The 26,673-nt window shown below is 35.1% G+C and overlaps 1 protein-coding gene across 2 annotated transcripts in view; it reads right to left on the reverse strand.

The window, feature by feature from the left end:
• Positions 1-723: 723 nt before the first annotated feature.
• The window catches only part of MED16 (mediator complex subunit 16), a 209,068-nt gene continuing 183,118 nt past the window's right edge, over positions 724-26,673 (reverse strand). For both annotated transcript variants that reach the window (XM_090380328.1, XM_090380324.1), the window contains exons 19-22: positions 23,421-23,507; positions 12,545-12,610; positions 7,475-7,664; positions 724-863 (exon numbers count right to left, since the gene is read on the reverse strand). In XM_090380328.1, coding sequence (XP_090236454.1) covers positions 740-863; positions 7,475-7,664; positions 12,545-12,610; positions 23,421-23,507 — 467 coding nt within the window. In that variant the 3' untranslated portion in view covers positions 724-739. The remainder of the gene's footprint in view (positions 864-7,474; positions 7,665-12,544; positions 12,611-23,420; positions 23,508-26,673) is intronic.

Consider the following 26,673-nt stretch of genomic DNA (forward strand, 5'->3'; position numbering starts at 1 on the left):
AATATGTAGACAACTTATATTAAAAATGGTATCTTTCTACTGATGTTTTATCAAGGTCAGGGTACGAACGTATTGATACCCCATGGTTTATGATGGTAAGATGACAGCTATTTCTAGATAATTGTACTCTACTGTATTTGAAAACTTATGGTATAGAAACCATTTTGTTAAGCTTGGGGATCCTGAAAAAATTCTTAAAGCTACAAATGGGATCCTTAGGTCACTAAATTTTGAGAGTCAGTGGTCTAACAGATAAAATAATCAACAGTAAGCTGTGGGGATAATAAATTCCTGAGTTATGGTAAATATAATTATGGGGATAAGGAAGAATTAAGGGAACTGAAAATTTACAGATTATTTGAGATATTTCTGAATTCAGAAAAATTTGAGTGCAATTTTCGTTAAGATCTAGAACACTACTATTATTATTATTATCATTATTACTATTGTTTTGAAATTATTACTAACTTCATTAAGTGAATGAAATCCCTCAGATCTTCATGAGGCAACATTTATAATCACAGCCTTTAATAATCCTTTAGCATTCCACCATTGCCCTAAGAAATCTTGATAGAAGTTGTTTATATAAAGATAGAATTATTCTTACTTAAAATTTATAATTACATACGGGATTACAAATTTCAATAAATAAAAATTTATTTACATTATAAAAATAGAATCTGTGTACAGGTTTTCTGTCCAAAATGTTTCTTAAAATTCATATATAAGAAATATTTTGCTATTTATTAGCCTGGTAAAGCCTCCACTGTCCCCCACACGGACAGAACCTTAACCATCTTTGATCCCATCCTTTGGTTGCAAGAGATCTTCCTCCAGCTTTTAGCATTGAAGATGATGAGCATCTGCAATATTGAAAACAACTGTTATCAATACACATATGCTGAAAAAAATTAAATAAACCAATTTTAAATGAAAACCTTTTAGGGCTAAAGCCTCATGTTACAAGCAAGTTTACCAACGTATAAGTTAGTGCTATTGCATCATTTTAATACGCAGCAACCTACTAAAGTAGTACATAATTGGCATCATTTAAGTATATCTCATATTGTGAATACCTTCACAATGAGTTGCCATGATATTGCACTACCTCGAATAATTAACTTCAGCAATGGAGAAGACTATTGTTACTTATTCAAGGCGGATACCACCACCCAGATGGCACCGTTTTGAAGCTAATTGGCTTCTCTTCGGTGGGTGGGCAGGTACACTGGTTTTGCAATAATGACAACCCAGTTGTGAAGTATAACTCCACAATATGAGAGATGCCTGATGACGTGTAACTGGTTATCAGACTGAAAACCTTTTAGGGCTAAAGCCTCATGTTTCGAGCAAGTTTACTGATGCATAAGTTAGTGCTATTGCATCATTTTAATATGCAGCAACCTACTAAAGTAGTACATAATTGGCAATATTTAAGTATGTATCTCATATTGTGAATTTAACTATATCTCACATACTTTGTGATAAGTACTACTTAGTAGGTTGCTGTGTATTAAAATTAATGAATAGCACTAACTTATACATCAGTAAACTTTGTCGAAACACGAGGCTTTGGCCCTAAAAGGTTTTCAGTCTGATAACTAGTTGCACACCATCAGGCATCTCTCATATTGTGGAGTTAAACTTCACAACTGGGTTGTCATTATTGCAACACCAGGGTACCTGCTCACCCACCAAAGAGAAGCCAACTAGCTTTGAAACAGTGCCATCTGGGTGGTGGTATCCACTGAGGATAAGTAACAGTAGTCTTCTCCATTGGTGAAGCATTACTTATTTGCGGTAGTGCAATATCATGGCAACTTGTGAAGATAAAAATGGAATCGACTTAAATGATGCAATAGCACTAACTCATACATCACCAATTTTAACTATAACACTGATTTTGAATGTGCAGCTAATTTTTTTACTAGCAGCCTAGTTTGCAAGATATTTCATATTTTAGTTTTTTCACATACTTATATTAAAATTTTCTTATGAGATGCAACAGGGATTACCTTTATTTTTATTTTTGCTATAGGATGGCTTCTTTTGACCAAATAAAGATAATCCCTGTTGCATCTCATAAGATAATAGAATATAGGAATAACTGAGCATTTAATAGCTCTCTATTGTAAAATTAAGATTTTCATATAAGTTGGACTGTTGATTAAGAATTTCTTGGGAGTCAAGAGTTTTCTAGATTTGTTGCAGTGGTCAATTTCTATACTATTCACAACCCCTACATGCTCCCTGCATGCCAGACAGATATAAAGCAAGTTGCAAAGACTAGTCAACTCATGTTGTTACATATTAGTAAACTTGTGCTTTTTTTTTATAGTTTTTGGTGTCAACTGCAGTTGCATATTGTTTTAAAATGTCGCATCAGTATGTTAATACATTAATATTTCTTTAACTTGTGCAGTGATTATAGACAGACAGTCAATAACTCTCTAGAGAGTTAACTGGAAAAAGCCAACCAATCATGTCAATGAACGCTATTTTTGCATAATTCAAATTAAGGATGGTATCAAGGAAGAAACTTGGTAATTAGAAGAGGACAATGGAAACAGTCCATAGAAACTCTAAATCAGACTACAAATACCCAAACAAGCCTCATAACTCAAAGTGGCGCCACCGTAGCCAGGTGGGAAGGAGCAGCAGTGCGTAGCACACGCTTCTTGATTAGACCGGGGTTCGAGCCCATCACCACCAAATACGGAGGATGAGGAAAGGTCAGGGAATGACCACCGCATATCCCAGAGCAATATGGCCTTAGTTGCTAATGCTCCAAAAAATCAAACCAACCAATGCATGATAACTCAAGGTGAATTAAATAATTTTGTGTGTTATAATCTATCTTAAGTGTGGAGGCTTTGGGATCTGGACTGAAGGAATTGAATTTACTGCAAAAAAATAGCTATATTTGAATTTTGCAAATAACAAGAGCTTTAGTCATATTTTGCTATGGAAGATTCACTTTGCTACTGTAATGATGGGCTGCTTGATGGCCTTGGAAGAGAACACAAACCAGAAGAAATCAGGCTTTTTACTGACTTTTTGAAATTAAATCCAAAACTTGTGTTACTCCATAATAGTAGTAGTAGTGGTGGTGGTGGTGGTGGTGGCATGTGATGCAAGAAAGCAAGTGTATGAGCTTATGCAGCATCAGCCAAAAAAAAAAAAAAAAAAAACACACCATTTCCTCCAAATGTCCAGCTCCTCCTTAAATTTATTCAACCTATCAAGTTCCACAATGACAGATGGAAGTTTGTTCCAGAAATTCACCACCCGCTGGCTAAAGGCAAATTTCTGCACATCTATTCTACATCTGTCCTTTCTTAATTTGAATTTATGCGCCCTTAAGTTCGTAATCTGAACAAGTGGAAGGATCCCAACAGAATTCAGCATGCTCAACCCATTCAAGGCCTTATACACCTCAATCAGATCACCGTGCAGGTGCCTAGTCTCCAGCCACTGCAATTTGCAGAACTTAAGCCTCTCTTGGTAAGAGGATCCCTTCATTCCCCTCACCAATCTTTTTGCCCTTCTCTGTACACGCTCAAGCAAATCTACATCCTTCCTAAAATGAGGTCTACAGACCTGTATGCAGTACTCAAGGCGTGGCCTGACCATTGCCTTATACAGAGGGATAATCACCTCCCTTTCCCTGCTAACAAAATTTCTGTATATCATTGACAAAACCCCATGACCTGCCCTGGCAGCATTGCTCAGAAAACTTCATATCTGACTGCACAATTACTCCCAGGTCTTTTTCATTTTCTACCACCTTAAGCGTAGTACCACACAGTTGGTATGTTTCTCTGGGGTTACTTCTACCCATATACAGTACTTTGCATTTGTCAAGGTTAAACTTTAGTTGCCACTTCTTAGCCCATCTGCTCAAGTTATCTAGATCCTGTTGCAGTAGCACATTGCCATTACTGTCATTAACAACCCTGCCAACTTTTGTATCATCTGCAAACTTCGACATTAAGCCTGATATACCTTCATCAATATCATTGATAAATATACAAAACAACAGTGGACCCAAAACCGAACCCTGTGGGACTTCACTAATAACATTAGTCCACGAAGAGCAGCACCCATTGATTACCACCCTCTGTCTTCTCCCACTTAACCATCCTTTTATCCATTGTAGCAACTTACCCTTAGTACCATTCTGCTCCAATTTGTACAATAGTCTTCCAAGCGCAAAAGTGTCAAAAGCTTTCCTGAACTCCAAATATATGATATCAAAATTATTTTTTGCATCCAGTTCCTTTGTAACCACATCATAATATCCTATCAAATTTGTCAGACAAGACTTTCCCTTAACAAACCATGCTGTGTCTGAATTATTGCTGCAGTCTTGTCTAGATGATCCTGCAATGCATCTTTAACCAGTGACTCCATTATTTTACCCCGAACAGAAGTTTAACTAACTGGTCTGTAATTACTCGTGTCACCCTTCGATCCCTGTTTGTGAATTGGGGATACATTTGCACATCTCCAGTCCGTGGGAACCTCCCCTGAGTCCAAGGATGCTCTCATAATTATGGCTAAGGGTTTGTTTAGTTGCTTTGCCACCTCCTTTAATATAACTGGATAGATCCCATCCACCCCAGGTGTTTTTCTTATGTTTAACTCCAACTCCACTTTGCTCTCAGTTATTACAAAATCATTTAAATATCCTGCTACAATTTGATAACCTTCTGCCATTTTCAAACCTTAATAATTCCTCATGTGTGAATGTAGATGCAAAATACTCATTCAGTTTGTTTGCTATCTGAGCAGGATCATCAACAGTCGAACCATCGATGTCAAGTGGACCAATCAGATTCATCCCCTTCCTTTTAGAGTTTATATAAGTAAAGAAATCCTTGCTGTTTTTCTTAGCATCTTTTGCCAAGATGCTAAGAAACACGGTATAGATACATCCAATCTGTACCAATTGGTCGTGTTATACACATGAAAGAATCCTATGAGAACATCGAACCTCTAAGAAAAGTATAGTACAATAAATACAAGTAACACATCTGCAGAGATTTCAAAGTCATTGGGATTTGTTTAGCTCTAAATCCGACTACAATTTGTCCCATGCTCATTAAAAACAACATGCTGTTTCTTTTTTGTGAGCATGGGACAGTCGAGTCAAAAATATTCATTACAAAACTAAGTTCCTTTACACAAATCTTGCACCTAGAAAGAAAAATATCATTTATAAGTCACAAGCTGACTGAATAAACATGACTTTATCACTGTTTAATTTTTTACATGAATTTTGTCAAGGCTATGGCAGAAATGGAGAATGCTCTTTACATTTAGAAATGCTGTTTCCATACATTAATGCCAAAATCAAAGAATGAAAGATGAATAATATTTTGAAAGAGTGTTAAATCCTTTGGAACTGGAGGCTTGGAAATCCTTTGAGAAAGTTTGTGAATATTTTTTTGGTATCAATGGTGCACAAAATAAGAAAATCTTGATTTAGAAATTATAAGCCTACCAAATTCTTGGTTGCAACATGGCTCTAAAATTGCATTTCCTCCATTTGCATTTAGACATTTTCTCGAATAATCTTAACACGTTTCGCCACTATTCCTTCATCTCTTACAGTCTGTGTTATGTATTTCTTACTGTCACTGAATATGGAGAACATGTCATCAAGATATTGCTATGATAGTGCAGCATTATCAAGAAAGGTGGAAGCCCAGCATGCTGGCAGACTGTTCTGGACACTGAAACAAGATGGCTGTATTTTTACATAATTTTTTTGTAATACTTGTTAAACTTTTGTTAAATTTCAATAAGTATAACCTGCATTCTTCTCTAAATCTGTGGGTTCTAGATAATACCTGATTTCAAAAGCAAATATGAAGTTTTTGTTAATATACTCTTAACCACCCAAAAGAGAGATGCCAAAAGGGTGGCATCTCTCTTTTGGCATCTCTCATAATGTGGATATAACTTCGCAACTGTGATGGCTTGTTGTATTACCTGGGTACCTGCCCGCCCACTGATGATGAAGCCGCACAGCTTCGAAACGATCGTCTGGGTGGTGGTACCGCTGAAAATAAATAACAGTAGTCTTCTCTACTAGAGAAGCGTTATTTATTTGAAGTAATGCAATAGTAGCTATCTCGTTGTGAAGACAACCACATTATGAGATACAATTAAAACGATGCCCTCTACACTACATACGTAGTTTAAATATATGGGTTAACTATGGTGTATTTACACCGATACTATATAATAAAATTGCCACATACAGCAAAATGTCATTCACCAAACTTTCATACATAAAATTGCCACATACAGCAAAATGTCATTCACCAAACTTTCATACATAAAATTGCCACATACAGCAAAATGTCATTCACCAAACTGTCCCATACACTGAACTGAATTGTTGCATATAGTGAACTGACATGACCCTAAGTGTAGAGCATTAGGAATTTGTAGATGCTGCAGACATTCTAACATCTACAATGGAGACATAAAAATAATGTGTAGACTGATTAACTACTTTTCCAAAAGTAGTTAATTGGCTAATTCTGCCCATGTCATGGGCATTAAGATTAAGGCTGAGCTGGGCAGGCATTTGGAATGAATGGAGGGGTGAAATGGGAGGTTTTTTTTTTGGCTGATGCTGCATAAGCTTGCTTTCTTGCATCGTATGCTAATGCACTGACTATTTTCCATATAATCTGCTATTTGATGCAGGTTGCTGTTTTTTTTTTAGCCCAACTGGTATTACTGCTGAGGTAGAATACTGCTTTGTTCTATGATCTAATGAATAAAGTTGCATTGTTCTAAAAACTACTAGCAGAATTCCATTTGATGATCCATATTATTACTGTGCAGTTTTTGAACCACTTTGACTTTGTAAGGGTGGAAATGTTTCTTTAGAATTTGCTGGATGAACTACCTACAGACACTTGTCTCTTGAGACAGTTTTTTTGTTGATCTCCTTGGGCTGTCAAGGATTAGACTAATATCACTTTTGTTAATCAGTCAGTAGAATTTTTCAGCTGGCTGCTATGCACTTGGTCACAGATATGTCCCATTTATCTGAATTTATCAATTATTATTCCAACAGTTGCCTGATCAAGTGGAGACCTCTTTGCGCATATTTTAATTAAATTCAGTAGCAAATAATTGATATGAAGTGTCTGGTCTTCTGTATATTAAAAGTACTCTTTTTCTCATCATTTTTTTTTTTTTTTTAATTTAGAAACTATCACTTATATTGAAAGAAAAAAATTACTACCTAGACTATAATTTATACTATAAATTATGCTACACTAATAACTGCATTACTAAAAACATACAGTGAAATTTAGTGTTTCTTTTACACCACTTTTTACAACAGTGGTTAAGAACTGATCTAGTTTGAGTTTCATAGCATATAATAATTAAGATTATATCTTTAAAACGAAACAGTTTCATGTTAAGTAGCCTTTAATGTCTATACCTGGTACACTGTCGAACAGCAGCAGGGTTGAAGCCAAGGCTAACATGCCTAACAATGTCCACTTTATGATACAAAGGTATTGTACCTTCAATAGAATGAACCTTAACTGTGTACCTCAAGAATTCTGGCTTACAGTGATATTCAAACTGAAGTGGAAGTGAATTCATGAAAAGAGCTGGGCTTGCCACACCTACAAAAGAGGTAAACACATTATATTTAAATAAGTCACATTCAAATAAATGTTCTAATAAAACTCTAGTCTATTATAGTTAAATTAGAAATAATTTAAGAAGCTGGAAGTAGCTGGGATCCATTCAAAATACTGCAAATAATGTAACTCTGAGGATGATTCAAACAAAAATGAGAACTACATTTTTACCAATAAATGGTTCTTTACTTTTCAAGGAAAAAATTTAAAAAAAAACCCTATATATCTATATTTATGTATACAGGTGACCCCCACTTAACGCTGATAATTCGTTCCGGAAAAACAGAGCGCTAAGTGAATCTGCGCTAAGCGAGCGGCGCATTCCCATAAGGTCACATATGTATTTGTGAGTTGCGGTCGGTGCCATAGGATATTTCCTAATCAATAATAAACGGTAGTGAAAAGATGCACAAATGTCGGTCAAAATATTTAATATTCAAATATTTGTACATATAAACTATTCTGCATTATATACGTATATAATTATGTGGTAACTACTTACGTATCAAAATTAAACTTAAAATTCCAATTAAAATCATGAATTTAATTGATCTAAATTGATTTAATTTAATTGATGAATTTAATCAAGAAAAATGTGTCAATTTTGGATCGAACTTTGGCCCTCTTCCAAATAAACCAACAGGGGTAATTTTAAATCTCCCGCAGAGTTATCACCCAACAATCAAGTCAACCGATTCTTCGCCGCTTTGAAACCTGGCATGTTTTTTCTTCTTTCAATATGAAACTTCTTTTAGGCATTCGTTTCCACAAAAGTCCTGCTTCATCTATGTTAAAAACTTGAGTAGTATAAGACATAATATCCCTCTTCAATAATTTTAACAAGTTCTTTTTTGAAAGTTTCGGCTCCTTAATCTGCACTTGCGGCTTCTCCCTGGATTTTAAATCTATTCAACCAGCCCTTACTAGTTTTAAATGGTTCCACATTTTTTTTTTTTTTTTTTTTTTTTTTAGGTGAGTTTTCTTCAGATTATTATATTGGCTAATCTCTCTCTCTCTCTCTCTCTTTTTTTTTTATAATATTTAACTTAACTGAATTCTGCATTGTTTGTTTGTTTGTTTTTTTTTTGGTAATTGTTGGTGCATCGGCTTCTGTGGCCATAATGCACCTCCCAAGGTTTCTGCAGTACTTTGATCCAAGCCCGAGGCGGGATTCGAACCCGCGACCTTTGGGTTGCTAGGCAGGCACTTTACCCACCCGGCTAGCCCGGTCGGCAATTCTGCATTGGATATTATCTTCAATAAAATCCTAATAGACGGCCTAGCCCTAGTTGCTTGCAATGGAACAGCTATCTTTCCCGCTGCTAAAATTAATTCTTTATTCTTTTTATAATTGTTCTTACAGTTAAACTTGCAAACCCTAAATTATGACATACATCCGCTTGTCTTTGACCGGAATCGATTCGCTTCAAAATGTCTAATTTAATTTTCAAATTCAGTCTTTTTCTTACATTTGTAGTCTTCGTACTGCTCCCAGACATTGTTGCTTTTTCATTCTTATCTATCATTATTAACTCTTCGAAAATGTAACTGCGTTGGTTGCATTAATTATGATACAATGTTCGAGTAAACTGTCTGTTACGCACGATGTCTAATACAGTGCTGTACTGTACTGAGTGATGACTAGACTTCAGATAAATGCATATAACGCAAATATTACAAGCAATATACTTGATCATTTTTAAAAATTTTGATCTCGGAACTATGTAACATGTCACTGTAATTCTGTGACAATTAAATTAGTGTGCGAGAAAATATCACTGAGCGTGGGAAACGTTTTAATGCTGTTTTGATATTCATTTTTAAGCTATCGACTCCATCAAATTAAACGATTTCGTTAAATATGCCAAAAATGCAATCTGTAAAAGAGCGTTATAGTGATCTGAGACAGCGTTATAGTCAGATACGGGTTATAATATAAGAACAGCGTTATAGCGAATCAGCGTAAAGCGAACTGCATTATAACGGGGGCATACTATATATATATATATCACTTCCATGATTTAGGTACTTATTCCTAAGTACCTACACACCAGATTTTTTATACTCTGCTCATACAAAAGTCTTTGTATGGCACCACTTCATCATCTGAAATTCTCGAATTTCTTTGGCTGATGTTTCCACTGCATGTTGCATCATTTGTTCTCTTGTTGAAAGTGCTTGCCATGTCTCATCCACAGCCATATGATCCACAAAGTCATTTTTTTGCTCTTCATATTGCATTAGGTACTGCAAACACAAGACTCAATCCATTTGCAAACATTTCTGTTTGTTGTTGAGAAACTCCATGTAGACCTTCCTATACTGAAATCTGTTATTGATTCCATTGCCAATCTGGCCTGATGACAATTGTCTACAGGGCATTTCCTTCCTGTCTTCGTGGTAACAAATTTTCCATTTGTATGCTTGAGCATGACACAGTTGTTCACATGCAACTTTTACATACAACACTAAATTTCTGTTAGGGATGCCCTCCACTGTAAGAAACTGAATAACATTGCATTATTTATCATGGTTCGCACAACTGAAGCTATTTATGAGAGTAAGTCAAATGAAAATGAGATTTCAATTATAACTTCAATTGTAAGCAACAATTCTCATTTCATTGAAATGAGAATTGTTGCTTACTGCTGCACATGTCAACAACATTCATATCATGCTGTAGCTTGTTTTTTGAGATCGGTTAAGTTTTTATTGAACTGTGCCCCTTTAACTGTGAATCAGTGTTTTAACCTTTCAGCAGAAAAATGAGTGATCATAATTTAGAGCAAAGAATTATTATTAAATTTTTAGTGAAACTTGTTAAAAATGGCACAGAAAAGTTGGAAATGTTCAGGAAAGTACACTGAAAGGACAGAATTCATGGGATATCTGGTTCCTGGGCAGTGCAACCTGTCAGGTCTCTTGCTAGTGGACAAAACCACTGCATGGCAGGTATATAGGTACACTGCATTCACGTAGATGATAATTCGATGTCAGTTTGGATAAATGTCATGAGTTAGCCGACTTTGAAAGAGGGATGACAGTTGGTGCCCAACGCATGGGTCACTCTTTACAGAAATTGCACTATCCCCATTCGACAGTATCAAAAGTGTATCGGGAACATGTTATTTCCAGAATAACATTTCATCGTGGACAGCACTGTGGGTGGAGAAAGGTGGTGGATGAAGCTATGCACCCGTCATGTCAACAAGGAACTATTCAGGCAGGTGGATGGTCGGTAATGGTCTGGGGCATATTCAAATGGCACATGTTGGGACCTCTGGTATGTCTATATGCATCTCTGGCTGATCCAGGTTACGTGTCCATCCTTTGCAGCCCATCTGCATCCCTTCAAGGTCATCATTTGTGTGACTGTGTGGCTGCCCTTATCCAGGTGAAAGGTGGGCCTACCCATTACTAGGAGGTATCCCATGATTTCTGTCAAATCAGTGTATATGGTAGTTCAATGACAGTGAATCTATCTTTACCAAAATTTGTTTAACTTGCTCTGTTGCTTAAGTGTTTCTTTTGTTTTCTAACAACAAGTGAGTAGAGAAATCCTATCCTTACTAGAGTTTGGAGACTCGAAATTCATATAATTGTCAAAAATATTGATCATTTCATACAAATTTGCACTTAAAATCACTTTATACAGATCATTTTAAGTTTATGCAATCTGATAAGAGACTCTTAAAACAGCCCCACTTCTGGTTATTAATTTCATTGACACAATGGCTTGATTTTTAACTCTTTGATGTTACAATGCATTTATGTATCTAGCTTTTCCAAGCTATAAATCACAACTAGGTGAGCAGCTTAGGTGTAAAGGCAGAATGTTATCTGTAGTGCATTTGTATCTTTTGCAGACACTTTCAAATTCAACCCTAATTCACGGCTTTATCCAGGAGTTGACGGCTTTTAAAACTAGGCTGACACTTCATTTATGTGTTACTAAGAGTCTGGTCTATCTAGAAAGAGAGAGCTAACTCCAGTAACAGTATAGTTAGCCATAACACACTCTGGAACTATTAATTGCAGTTCCACTAGAGTAACTATGATTGATAAATTGTTCACTGTTATGCTTCATAATGCCCCAATAATGATTTTTATTCTGTGCATAATTTTATTTATTTATTTATTTATTAGTAGTATTGGCGAAACAATACAAGACAACAAGAAGCTTATAGAGACCAGGAAAAACCCTATTCACTTCATTTGTTCATGTTTAATAAATGACAACTAATGCTTTTTATTCTGTGTATAATTTTATTTATTTAATAACAGTACTGACAAAATGATACAAAGAAGCAAGCAAGCTTATACAATACCAATAAATCCCTTCTAATAATTTATCCATTCCTTCAAACTATCTACATCTGCAAACTGGGTATTAATCTATTCCACCATTTCAATTACTCTTCAGCTGAAGGCAAATTTCTGTATATCTAATCTACAGCCATCTTTCTTCAATTTAAATGTATGTTTCCTTGTATATGAGAGCGAAACAGTAAAGTTGCCATCAGCATTTAGTTTACTTGATTCTTTTTAAAAGTCTTAAGCACTTCAAATGATCATCAGGAATAATTCATATAGAAGTTTATCAGTTATGACTTCAAATTAATAAATGAATGCATACTGTTAACATATGCAACTGATAATGTACTTTTTTACTATCACTTTACAATCTTAAATAGTTACAAAACAGCTTAAAATATAAATAAGTTTTGTAAAAGATACAATTTTTAGAGTATAACCCTGTACTATATTAAGCAAAAAAAAAAAAAAAAAAATTAAAAAGATGCTCAGATTCCAATAATGAAACATCTATTACAGTTTTATTCATCTATAATATTATTTCCTACCTTGTGCATGGATGCCTAATTCTATGGAAGGAACTAGTACTTGACCTGGTAATAAACTACATTCATCTGAAAAAGGTGAAAAACAATGAAAAGTGAATTAAGTGATAGGGAATATCACCAAATGAAAACAGAAAATATACTACCATGCAAAATATGCATTTATATTCAATAAATAGAATCACTATATGGCAGAACCCCATAAATCTGGCAATACAATCCTTGTAGATTTTTTTGAAATAATTATACAGAGAACTGCAGGCGATAAAGTGCACAACTGTGAAAATATTATGCAATGTTCCAATGGAGCAGTAAAGCTTCCTGAACAATGAATAAAAATAGAAATATTTAAAATGTGAAGCAGCAAGCCAAACTATTTTGCAATGAAAGTTCAAGATCTAATTATGGCTATTACAGAGTGCCCCAATATTAACAGCAGCTATAAAAGCTCTATGCATCTACCATATGTGCATAAAAATATAAATATACTGTATACACACTGCCCTACCACTAATATTCAGACACTCCTCTGTTGATAGCTGATCACATCCTACCAAAGTAAATGAATGCATGTGAGTGCTTCATGAACATATGCATCTGATATTGTACTTTTTTTTTTTACTATCACTTTACAATCTTGAACAGTTAACAAAAAAAGGTTAAAATTGGTTGTTTTGGACACAACTATAAATATCCTTGTAGGCCTTCAAGGAGACAGTAACAGGATTGTGAGTGCAAGATGCTGCAATCAATGGAGTTTGATTTCCAGCAAAGAATGATAATAGGATGCCACATAAGCAATCAGTTTTTATGTGACCATTTCAATGACACTGAAGATCCTTAGATCAATGACTGGTGATGTATTTAGCAAATGGAAGTGGACTGGTACCGAAACCATCATGAAACAACCCAGAAAACCTCCAAAGCTGATGGAACATGATTGAAGAGCCCTGCAAAGAATCATCCACTTGGAAGGCAGGTCAATGTTGCTGCAGCATACACAGACTTTCAGTGAGATGCTTGGGACATGTCAGCACAATGTGTAAGATGCCATGATATAGGTTAGTCATGCATCTAGTTTAGGGTGTTTAGTGGATTGCAGACTAATATAGGTTAGTCTGCAATCCACTAAACACCCCAGCTAATCCCAAACACTGTCTAGCTTGGCATAAGGCCTGCTGCAGTGCTTGGACCACAGACCAGTGAAACACTGTGCTTTGGAGTGCTATATGGCCTACCAATCTAATAGTTATGCCTAGGAGTGGTGGATTCCATAACCAGGCACAAATCAGAGTGGTGAATGCCAAGGAAAGTTATCTACTGGACTGAATCATCCTGATAATGAAGTTTAGCAAAAGCAGCATGATGGTCTGGGGCTATTTTCCATGGTTAGGCCTGGAACCAATGGTTGTTTTGGGCAAAACCACAAATGCCAAGGTTTATCTTAGATGTCTTGGATAATAACGTGTTACCTACATTGCAGCGGCATGCCAGGGAAGGCCAATACCTGTATCATCAGGACAATGTTCCATGTCACACTGCTTGCATTGTGACAAACTGGTTTGAGGATATGAGCACTGAAAAGTTGGACTGGCCAGCCCAGAGCCCTGATTTCAATCCTACAGAGAACCTCTGGGATAAATTTGATTGTAATGTGAGTTTGAGGAGAGACCACCCAAAAAACAAAGCTGAACTAGTTGCTGCTTCAAAGGATGAATGTAGAAAATAATATCAGAGGACATTTACAAAAAACTGGTGGAAAGTGTTCCATGGAGATTAGAGGCTGTCCCAAAGGTTGTTATTTGTTGTTATTTGATTTTTTAGGAGCATTAGCAACTAAGGCCATATTGCTCCGGGGATATGCGGTGGTCATTCCCTGACCTTTCCGCATCCTCCGTATTTGGTGTCACAAAGGGTAACAATAGGGTTATGTACAAGGTGTGGCAATAAAGTTCCCGAACTGGTGCAATAAAAAGAATGCAAACAAAAGAAGCTGAAAAATGATTTTATTTTTATCCGAAGCAATCACCACTTGAATGAATGCACTTATTACACTGTTCTAAAAGTTTCTGAAAATAGTCAGCAAAGGTATCCAAATCTTCAGTTCAGCAGATACATTTTTCATGTCCTCAACAACCGGAAATCTTTTTCTGTTGAGAGCAATTTTCACCTTGAATAAGAAGAAGTCCACTAGTGCTGATTCATATAGCAGAAGTAAGGTGGATAGTCAATCTGTACAGTGCCATTATTCATTAGAAATGTCTTCACAACAAGTGCAGAATGGACAGGGGCATTGTTGTGTAGCAAGAACCAGCTGCCTTTCTCTCAAAATTGCAATCTTGCCAGGAAATGTTACAAATAATTACAAATTCTTTGTGAATGAAACCCTGTTTGTTGAGAAACATGATTAGCATTGTCTTGATCCTGGACTTATGTAAATGAAACTTCTTGAGCCTTGGTGACGATTTTGAAGTCCACTGTATGATCTGGCGATTTGTCTCTGACTCTTACTGAAACGCCCAACACTCATCTCCAGTGAAAATACAGCTGAAGAAATTAGGACTGTCCTGACAAGTCTGAATGAAGTCTTCACATGATGGCAATCTTTGTTACTTTTGCTCATCTGTGAAGCACAGATTTTGTACTGACCATCCTTTTCCCTGAATCTCCATGCAGAATTTGACAAATTGTTTCCTTCTTCATATCCAACTCATCACCCATCAGGTGATGAGTTGGATATGAAGAGGGTCAAACAATGATCTCATGCCACAATTTCATGAACTTTTTGCAGTGGAGCAACATACGTTGCTCCACTACAAAATCGTGACACGGAACATTAATACTACTAATAGTAATTGTGGCATGTGATGCAAGAAAGCAAGCAAATGAGCTTATGTAGCATCAGCCAAAAAAAAATAAAAAAAAAATTCACACCACCATTCCCTCTAAATGTTTGTCCAGTTCCTCCTTAAATTTATTTAACCTATCAACTTCCATAACGAGAGATGGAAGTTTGTTTCAGCAATTAACCATCCACTGGCTAAAGGCAAATTTCTGCACATCTATTTTACAGCTAACTTTCCTCAATTTTGAATTTATGCTCCCTTAGATTCATAATCTGAACAAGTGGAAGAATCCCATCAGAATTCAGCATGCTCAACCTATTCAAGGCCGTATACATATCAATCAGGTCACCTCGAAGGTGCCTAGTCTCCAGCCGCTGCAATTTGCAGAACTTAAGCCTCTCTTGGTAAGAGGATCCCTTCATTCCCCTCACCAAATCTTGTTGCCCTTTACTGTACACGATCAAGCAAATCTACATCCTTCCTAAAATGAGGCCTCCAGACCTGTACACAGTACTCAAGGCGTGGCCTGACCATTGCCTTATACAGAGGGATAATCACCTCCCTTTCCCTGCTAGCAAAATTTCTGTATATCATTGACAAAACCCCATGACCTGCCCTAGCAGCATGTCTGCATTGCTCAGAAAATTCATATCTGATTACACAATTACTCCCAGGTCTTTTTCATTTTCTACCACCCTAAGTGTAGTACCACACAGTTGATACGTTCCTCTGGGGTTACCTCTACCCATATGCAGTACTTTGCATTTGTCAATGTTAAACTTCAGTTGCCACTTCTCAGCCGATCTTCCCAAATTTTCTAGATCCTGTTGCAGTAGCACACTGTCATTACTGTCATTAACAACCCTGCCAACCTTTGTATCATCTGCAAACTTCAACACTAAGCCTGATATACCTTCAACAATATCATTAATAAATATACAAAACAACAGTGGACCCCAACACCGAACCCTGTGGGACTCCACTAATAACATTAGTCCACGAAGAGCAGCACCCATTTATTACCACCCTCTGTCTTCTCCCAGTCAACCATCCTTCTATCCATTGTAGCAACTTACCCTTAATACCATTCTGCTCCAATTTGTAAAGTAGTCTTCCATGCGCAACAGTGTCAAAAGCTTTCTTGAGATCCAAGTATATGATATCAAAATTATTTTTTGCATCCAGTTCCTTTGTAACCACATCGTAATATCCAATCAAATTTGTCAGACAAGACTTTCCCATGACAAACCCATGCTGTGTCTGAATTATTGCTGCAGTCTTGTCTAGATGATCCTGCAATGCCTGTCTGCATTGCAGGATCACCAGTGACTCCATTATTTTACCTGGAACAGAAGTTTAACTGGTCTGTAATGAAACTGGTTTACTTGCAACTTGTTAGCCTACTGGACAATCTTTTTATCACTATCTGTTGGAGGTAGTTTGAACTAAAACATACCACTTCCATTTACTTTCAAACTCATTTAGCATGACTGAAACGGCATCAGTCTGGGAACTTGATTGCCACACTCTTGTATATACAGGGTGTCTACACAGAAATGAAACAACTTTGAATGCCTATAACTTTTTATTGAAGAATGCAAAAAGAGAAATATTCACAGAAATCATAATCAGCATGCTTGAGTTTTATATGATATATGTGACTCTCCTGTTTTTTATGACTCTCCTAAACTAGGAGAGTTGGCTAAAAAAGAAGCTTCCTATATCTAAAATAAAGATAATCCCTGTTGTTTTCATAATATAATAGAATATAGGAATTATCAAGCACTTAATAGCTCTCTATTATCAAAGATATATGTGAACATAATATCTGGGTACATTAGGGTATATAATGTGATTTCTCTGCTAGTACATCAGACATTCAGCTGTTTGTGGTACCACAATTAGAGGACTGCCAACCTACCCTCATATTTCAGCAGGATAGTGCTCCTCAATAAACAAACAAAATAAACTTCTAGAAGTAGAACATCTATCACTAAATATTATGAAATTTCAGAAATCAGTTACAGCTAGAAGCCATACTTTAACTTCTAGAAGGTAAGGGTAGCTTAGATATAGCTTTCTGTGACTGATTTCTAAAATTTCATAATATCCACTGATAGAAGTTCTTCTAGAAGTTTGTTTTGATTATGAGCTTTAATATTCTTTTGCTTCTCTGCAACAGACTTTAGCAGTCTGAATATATCATGAAGATTATTCATTTATAAAAAAAAAAATAAAAGGCAGTCAGGCAGCCACTCTGTTTACTTAGGTGCTGATAAAAACTACTATGTGCTGTTATCTCTCCTTACTGCAAGACTAGGTATAAACAATGTTATCTTTCTTAAGCCTAAAATATAAAAGTTTCTGAAAGATGTTTTCACAAAAAAGTTGTTCAGCATGAAGTGTAATAGTTCTTATGATATATGTACTTATATTACAATATGCACTTCATAGCCTTGCAACTGATAAAACTCAGTCAGGTAGATATCCTGTTAGAAGTAAATGGGTGAAATACTAATTAGTTCTAATATTCTAAAACAAACACCACAGTGTTTGAGATTATATTCAGATATACCTTTTATGTTTGATAATTCTTAAGAAATTGTGTTAACCAAGTTAAATACATATTATTCGTGGTTTAATGTGAGTAATCAGTATGATAATAATCACTTTATTTTGATAGTTATGAATGGAAATTAATAACATTTCCTAATGGATTTATGAATCATAAAAACCACTATTGTTTTTGATAGTAATTTGTCTACAGGGAGATTCTTAGTTAAATTAGAAGGTTATGAATCAGAAATGAAGTATACATCTAATATTACTCTTGGAGTAGATAAAATATTAGAACATTGTTCAGTTGTAAAAAGAGCTAATGATAATGGTACTGATAATGGTAAAGAGCTAATGATAATGGTACTCAATCTGATGTAATATTAAGATAATTTTTGGACTAGAGCCTCAAACTACAGTAAGATTCACTAAATGGCCAATTAGCACAAATGCATTATATTAGTACATAGTAAACCACTGAAATAGGTGAAAAGGCATTGTTTTTTTGTTATACCTCACCTATTTTGGTAGTTCACTATATACTAATATGATGCATTTGCATTAACTAGTCCGTTTGGTGAATCTTACTGTAGTTTGAGGCTCTAGCCCAAACTACAGTAAGTTTGAGGTGTCTAAAAATTGTTTTAGTCTATACTATAATATTGTACACCATCTGACATCTCATGTTGTGGAGTTATACTTCATAACTGGGTTGTTACTTATTAAAACACCAGGGTACCCTACCTGCCCACTGAAGAGAGGCCTATAAGCCTTGAAATGATGCCGTTTGGGTGGTGGTATCTGCTGAGCATAAGTAACAATAGTCTTCTCCATTGGTGAAACATTGCTCATTTCAGGTAGTACAATATCAGGGCAACTCGGTGAAGGATTTTACAATATAAGATATAACAAAAAACGATGCCTTTTCACCAACTTGTCCATTCTGATGTAATATATAACTTTAAACCTACAAGCTATCCATTTGTTGCTATAGCTGAAAAACCTAACCCACCAGTATATTTTCCTCTCAATAAAACAACATTTACTGAAATAGTTATTTCACTAACAGATGAATATGGAAGATCAATTAACTTAAATGGAGAAGATATATCTTATGTATTACATATAGAAAGTATGATGGCCTATTATATGAGCCGATTAAGAAGTTAGCTGATTTTAAATAAATATAATTAAAATAAATGATTCTTAAGAGAAACAAACAGTTATATTACAAAACTCATCCTCAAATCTATAAATATATTACTGGAAGTGGTATTATATTTGATACAATTAAAGAATTAATTAAAAAGGATTAATAATGCTTGGTAAGAAAGGACTTAAAATGGTTACAGATAAGGCTACAGATATGCTAATTGATAAAGATAAATAACTGATTAACAAATTAAGTGATGAAAACAGAGCAGGGCTTGAAAAGTTATTAAAAGGTTGAAGGTTGAAATTACAGTGGGCCTCTACTTCCGATAATACTGACATCTGATATTCCCAGCACCGTTTCAAGGTTTGTTGGCCTATCCGTCAGTGGGTGGGCAGGTACCCTGGTATTGCAATCATGCCAAATGGTGTACAAAGTAACACTAAATAAAAAAAAATGAATGCACAAGGCATAATACATTATGAGCTTGAAATTCGCTATACAACTTCGGTGAAAATGCACCATTCTTTGCTCACAATAATGAACTACAATCATAGTGTAAAAGGCATTGATTTGAAGGTAGTCACAATATGAGATACAATTAAATCGATGCTTTTTTACACTACGATTGTAGTTCACTATTATGAGCAAGAATGGCATATTTTCACCGGAGTTCTATAGTGAATTTCAAGCTCATAACATATTATGCCTTGTGCATTTATATTTTTATTTAGTATTACTTTGTGCACCTTTTGGCATCTGTCATATTGTGGAATTTGGCATGATTGCAACACCAGGGTACCTGCCCACCCACTGACAACAGGCCAACAAGCCTTGAAAATGTGCCATCTGGGTGGTGGCCACTAAGAATAAGTAACAATAGTCTTCGCCATTGGTGAAGCACTATTTATTCAAGGTAGTACAATATATGATAACTCATAGGTAGTCACAACATGAGATATAATTAAATTGATGCCTTTTGCACTACAAATGTAGTTCACTATTATGAGCAAAGAATGGTGTATTTTCACTGAAGTTCTATAGTGAATTTCAAGCTCATAACGTATTATGCCTTGTGCATTTATATTACATTTATCTAATGTAATGAATAATAATGGGGTTAACCGATCAGTTTCTAATACAGAGAAATCACCCTCTCACATTTTCATAATGTTTTAGAAAACAGATAGGTTTGAAAAACAAAACAATATGATTTTCAATCATTTGAATTTAGAATCATGTTATGTTGAGGTGTCGGGAAAAAGATATGCATGATATGAAGAATTTAGAATAAATTATGAAGAAAATGAGTATATAAGATATATACAAGTTTTTTAGCTGCAGAAATAAAATATGTGTGTTGTGATAAAGGTGTAATTGTTGATTACTTTCAGTTCAAAAAAACATATCCAATAATATATTTTTACATCAGTAAACATAAAATCTATAGAAGTTTTATTTCGGTGGAAATTAAAAAAACAATTATTAATAAAACAAAATTATTAAATAAAAAGACAATGGTTATTTAATTGAAAAAATAGTTATTAATTAAATGAAAATTCCTGATGACTATCCATTTAAACCTAATACTGTAAAATGGGATGAAGTATCTAGAGATCCTACACTCTCTGAACAGTTAGCCAGACAATTTAAGATTATATCAATTGCAATACTATTCTTAAAGAACAAAAACTCTCAGAAAGCTTTATAAAAGAATTTCATGAAAGGATTGACTAGAATTTAATTTCTAAACATCAAGCTATTTATGAAGAGTTCATTAAAGAACCTGCAGATAAGTTAAACTGGGAATTTATTTCAGAGTTTCAAAGGTTATCTGAGGAATTTTTTTGGAAATTCAAAGAGAAATTAAACATAAAAAAATTAACTCAATTTCAAATACTTAATAGTACTTTTATTCTTGAATTTGCTGATGAACTAGATATGCAAATTATAACTAAATATCAACAGTAATCAGAAGACATCATCAAGTAACTACCAGACAAATTAGACTGGAAACAGTTAGCAAAGTACCAAATGCTAAGTGAAGAATTCATAAAGAAACATAAAATGAAAATAAACTGGTGCAATGTTTTAAATTGTTCATTAAGCGATGAATTCATAAACGAAAATTACAAAAGGTTAGTTTTATATATATTAGCAAAATTATGTATGAAATAAAATATCTTGAAAAAAAATATGACAATTATATGGCAGATATTCTTAATACAAAGCTACAAATCTTTCCTACCAAAAAAAAAAAAAAACTCATTTAAGAATAGACTTTGAATTCAATGTAAATAAATTCAAAACTATTAAAAAACACATCGGCATTCATCTCATAGCAGAAGTTTCTGATGAGAAAAGAAATTTATTTCAAATTTATATGCCAGAAAATTTAGTCAAACCTTATCGACATTTAGTTGAACCTTATTGATATTAAAAATTTTAATTTAAAAGATGATTTAAGATTAATTTACCATAGGTTGCAAAAGAATACTGAACATATATTTGATTTTGATTATAGAAAATAGTTTTAAAAAAAAATGGTATTATTCTAACATGTTATTTATTAAAAAGGGAGACTTTAGTTTTTTGCTTTAAACCTACATTATTTTTCTTAAAAAATATAAATAATTTTAATTTTGTGATTTCTGTAGGTTATTTTAGAAAAATTAACTATTTTAAGGGAAGGGGGGCATTTTTAGGGAGAGGTGTTTTTTGCATTTGTAAAGGTGTACATTGCCCTAGAACCTATATTTTCTATAATACTGGCTTCTGTATCCCCTGACATGGAAAGGAAATTGAATATCACTGTAACTTAGTCCATGTTATGAATGGTCCACATACTGAGTGTTTGTGATGTTGAACCATCATACTCATCACACTATGTACCCCAGTTATCCATATGTTATGTTTGCATACATCACATAAAACTTAAGCATACTGACTATGATGTATGGATATTCCTCTTTTTGCATTCTACAATAAAAATGCCTTCAAATTTGTAAACACCTTGTATATTTTTCATTCTTTTTTAAAATTTATTTATAAACAATCACTTTATGGAAAAAATTCCAACATAAGCTGAAATTAACAGATTTGAAGGAAAATCTTTCTGTATGCTCATTTTTAAATTAGAACATTTTAAATTTCTAAATTAGTATAGAGAAAATCTGAATGAAATCACACATTCAAGTCTAAATGATACACACCAAAATTACTGATTCAATATGAAATTATTAGTGAATAAGTCTATCTAGCTAATTAACTAAGCACATTACAATTTGATGTGCTTAGTTAATATTAAAACTGAGTTTAAATATCCAGTCTTAGCAATTTAGTCATGTCCGTAGCCAAATGGTCAGGAGTGGGAGTGCAGTAGCACATGTTCCTTGAGCAGACCGGGATTCAAGCCCCTGACTGATAAATACAGTCGATCTGCCAACCCGCACTGGACCAGCGTGGCAGATTATGGTCCATTTGTCTAAGCATGAATTGTTGAGGAGGCTTCCATCCTGCAGTGGGTTTGGTAATAGCTGCAGTTTACCTATGTGAAGTGGTCTAGGTGGAGTAAAAATTTATAAGGTTGATAAAGGTCTAGGATATTAAGATTTTGTAAAAAAAAAAAAAAACCTCATAGTGGCAAATGTAAATTATATTAAGACCAGAAACTTTGCCACACTTTTACAATTTCCGAAAACTGGCATTTCCAAATATTAATACTCACACTATAATACAATTTAGTAGTTCGCTGATAATCAGACTCTGTGATATAACTCTTATTGCTTGTTCTTAACCACACCTAACAAGGTACTCTCATTTAAACAGTATATCAAATAAATTTTAAAATGAGCAATATATGGCTGGGAAATGTGCTTGGGAAACTTTCTTCAGATGGCTGCTTTGGAGAGCACATGATTGAGGTGACTGATATGTTATAATTGTAAAAGTACACAAAAGAAGTTTCATAAATGATTTCTGGTATCATATTCTACATAGATTCATTACTAATGAACCATCCAGTCATATCATAGCATGGTTTAATTGATAGCAAGAAACAGTGTTTCAGGAGCTACTTGCTATCTTTTTGTTTTTAATATAAAATTCTCAGAAAGTGCCAGATGTATGAGATTTTACTGTATACCGGTACAATGCATAATTATATAGTGTTATAAGTCAATACAGTATAATACCATAAAAGTATATGAAGTAATGATTGCTAGAGCCAGTGGAATATCATAATAATTAAGTATGCTATAAAAATGATTTCTTTATCATCATTTTATATGTAAATGAATTAAAGAATCTAAAATGAAAAACTTACCTATCAGGGTTTCATCTGGCTCTGATCCATGCGTTAAGAGTATTTTAGTTAACAGTTTGAATAATAATGAAAGCACATCCAGATTATCTGTAAGAGCATTAAAAAGGAGAGCTGGCAATTTTTCTAGTTTGCAAGTTAGGTATACAGGGTCTAGTCACATTATTATGACCACCTACCTAGTATCCAGAATATGCACCCTTCGCAACATGCACCACAGCCAGCCGCCGTGGGAGGGATTCAAGTCTGCAGAAGGTTTCTACGGGTATCTGTGACCATGCAGACTGCAGTGCACCCTGGAGTTCCTGTAGGTTCCTTGGTGTAGGATCCATCCGTCTGATGTGTCGATCAAGGTGGTCCCCATAGATTTTCAATTGGGTTAAGATCAGAGGAATCCGGTGGCCAAGGGAATAGCTTGAAGTCTTTGTCGTGCTCCTCAAACCACTCACAGACAATTCGGGCGACACAGCATGGTGCACTGTCTTGCTGATAGATACCTTCAACCCCAGGGAACATGTTCAACATGTATGGGTGTACCTGACTGGCGACAATCAATAGGTAACCATTTGCATTCAGGGTGAACTCCGGAGGTATCAGCAGATCCAAGTTATGCAATGAAAACATTCCTCAGACCATAACGTCGCCCCCCACAAGCCTGCCTTCTGCCAACTATTGCATCCGGGTATCTGTTCTACGAGGTTTCATGCCTAATACGCCAATGTCCATCCACTCAGTGGAGCAGAAACCGTGACTCATCAGAGAAGGCCACCTGTTGCCACTTGGCAGGAGTCCAGTGTCAGTATTGCTGTGCAAACTGATGGTGTTGTTTGCGATGAACGACAGTCAAGCATGGGTGCTGTCGCCAAGCCTCTGCTCTGGAGCTCAATGAGCAACAGGGTTTGCTGGACTGTCATGTTGGAGACCTTTGTGGTGGCCCCACAGTTCATTTGGACGGCCAGTTGAGTAACGGTAGTGCGACGAACGGTCCTGACCAACCATTTCAGCCGACGTTCACCTCTGGAATCAATGGCGAATGGGGCTCCACAATTGGCACATCAAGTCGTCAGAACTGTTTCAGAAATGCTGACCCAATAGCCAATGATCATGCCTTTTTCCAGGTCTGATAGGTCACGTGCTTTGTCCATGACAGAAGCTGTTACTGGGTTCACGGATTCCAAACATCAAGCCTTATATGCTTGCTGTGTGCTAACTTGACACGTGCGCTGTATGATTTGCTAGGCATGTGTGATGTCTGCATTGGTGGGGGGTCATAATATTGTGATGGACCCTGTAGAGTCATTAAAATAAAATTTAATGGCAGTGGAATTAACAATCAGTATAATAATCACATTGTAGGACTCCTCAAATACATTTAATTTAAAACTACTCTTCACTCTGTGAACCGCTTCTGCAGCAAGGATGATACTTTTTTATAATGAGCACAACTCCTTGGAACAGCAAATATATGAGAGTTTACAAAAATTTATGTGTTGGTCCAAGGTGTTAAACAGAGACCTATGCACTCATAAACAAATAAGCATTTTCCAAATATTGCTGAAAGCTTCAAGAGTGGCTTTACTCTTTAAATTTCTATTAGTGAGGTCTTGGAAGGATAAAATTCTTCAGTAAGTCAGAATGGAACATGGACTACACAATATAGTCACTCGTGTTTTTACAAAATGGATCCGCTCACTTACAATATGTATACAGAGAATACATGCGTCATGTGCCATTTTTTCCAAAATATAGCCTTTTCTCTAAAACTTTTACCCAAAGGTCAGTTATATGTATATGTCACAGTTTAGTGTTAATATTGGTTGTACTAATATAATTGTATTTATTACTCTTCTATGCACAAAATTGTTTTTCTTCCAAACGTGGTATGGAAAGTGCTTGTAACTGCTGTACTAACTGCAATGACCAAAATGTCTTTTTCACCATATTTATAAGGCATTATAAAGTAGCAAAGATTTCTTTGCTAATAGTAACACTAGAAGGAAAGGTATGAACCACACTGGTCCATTGGTCAAGCTACTATTGATGATCCCATACTTGCTGCTGATAACCAGAATAAATACTTCACACACGAAGAAAACTTTAAGGATGGTGATTGGAGAAGTATACATACAGGTAGTTCTCGACTTTAAAAGTTAATTCGTTCCTAGTGCATGTTCATAGAGTGAAAACTCATAAAGCGGGAATTTATTTCCCACAGACAATGTTAAAGACAGGGGTTAAGTTCTCAACAATGAAATTTCGCCACAGTAATGTTAAATAAAGGTCAACAAAACTATAGTTTATGATTAAACAATGATTTATTTATTCAAAGAAATGAAAACATAGCCTTTAAAATCAGGTAAATTATAATAATAAACAAAAAATTATTTATGTCATACAAATGTTAAAGATGTTTATTCTTCGTCATCATCGAATGATGATGACGAAGAATAATGATATCATGATTGCTTATGATCTCATATTCTGTTTCTAATGTTATTCCTCTTTGCTGATTCTTTTTATTAACATCACTCTCTATAGTATTACTTCATTTTGGCATATATACACAGTACTGCCCTCATGCATGGCACAGCTGGTAGGCTTGAATTTGTTTCAATGAGTTTGAATTCTGTCGATGACGAGAGGAATTTTTATAGGTCTTTTTCACGATGTGGTTGAGTTAGTCGGTCTCAGATGAGGGTAGCATGGTTTTTTCTCCCTGAAACTCGGATTTTTCATCCAGCAAACAGAAAATCGACCACAGAACACACAATTTACAGACAATATACATGGAGCAACATGGCCTTAGTCGGCAATGCTCCTAAAACCCAACACCAACCAATTGTTGAGTACTAATGGGGAGGAGATAAATTTGAAATTAGAAAAGACGGCAAAAATGAAGAGCAACACAACCACTCTTTGTAACATCAGCGTGGTAACTGCTTTATGCAATGTGAGTCAGTGAGATACTGTAGCATGCCTTAACAAACAAATGTACACACAGTAGTACACATAGCTACTACTACCATATGGTAGAATATTATCATAGTATTGTATAGCTATAACTAAAAGTGGAGAAAAAATTGTTGAGGCTAAAAGTAAATAAGACATCTGAAGTTGATGGAATCTATCCAATTAGAGGAAACTCTGCAAAATCTGGCACTTTAAAATCAGCATATTTTACCAAAAAAAAAAAAAAATTCGGAATCTGGAAATATTAAGAAACAATCTGGCACTCATGAAAAATATCACATTTTTC

This window comes from Mastigoproctus giganteus, chromosome 1 (genome assembly GCF_048544385.1).
Source record: "Mastigoproctus giganteus isolate SK-2022 chromosome 1, ASM4854438v1, whole genome shotgun sequence".
In the NCBI taxonomy this organism is placed as follows: domain Eukaryota; kingdom Metazoa; phylum Arthropoda; class Arachnida; order Uropygi; family Thelyphonidae; genus Mastigoproctus; species Mastigoproctus giganteus.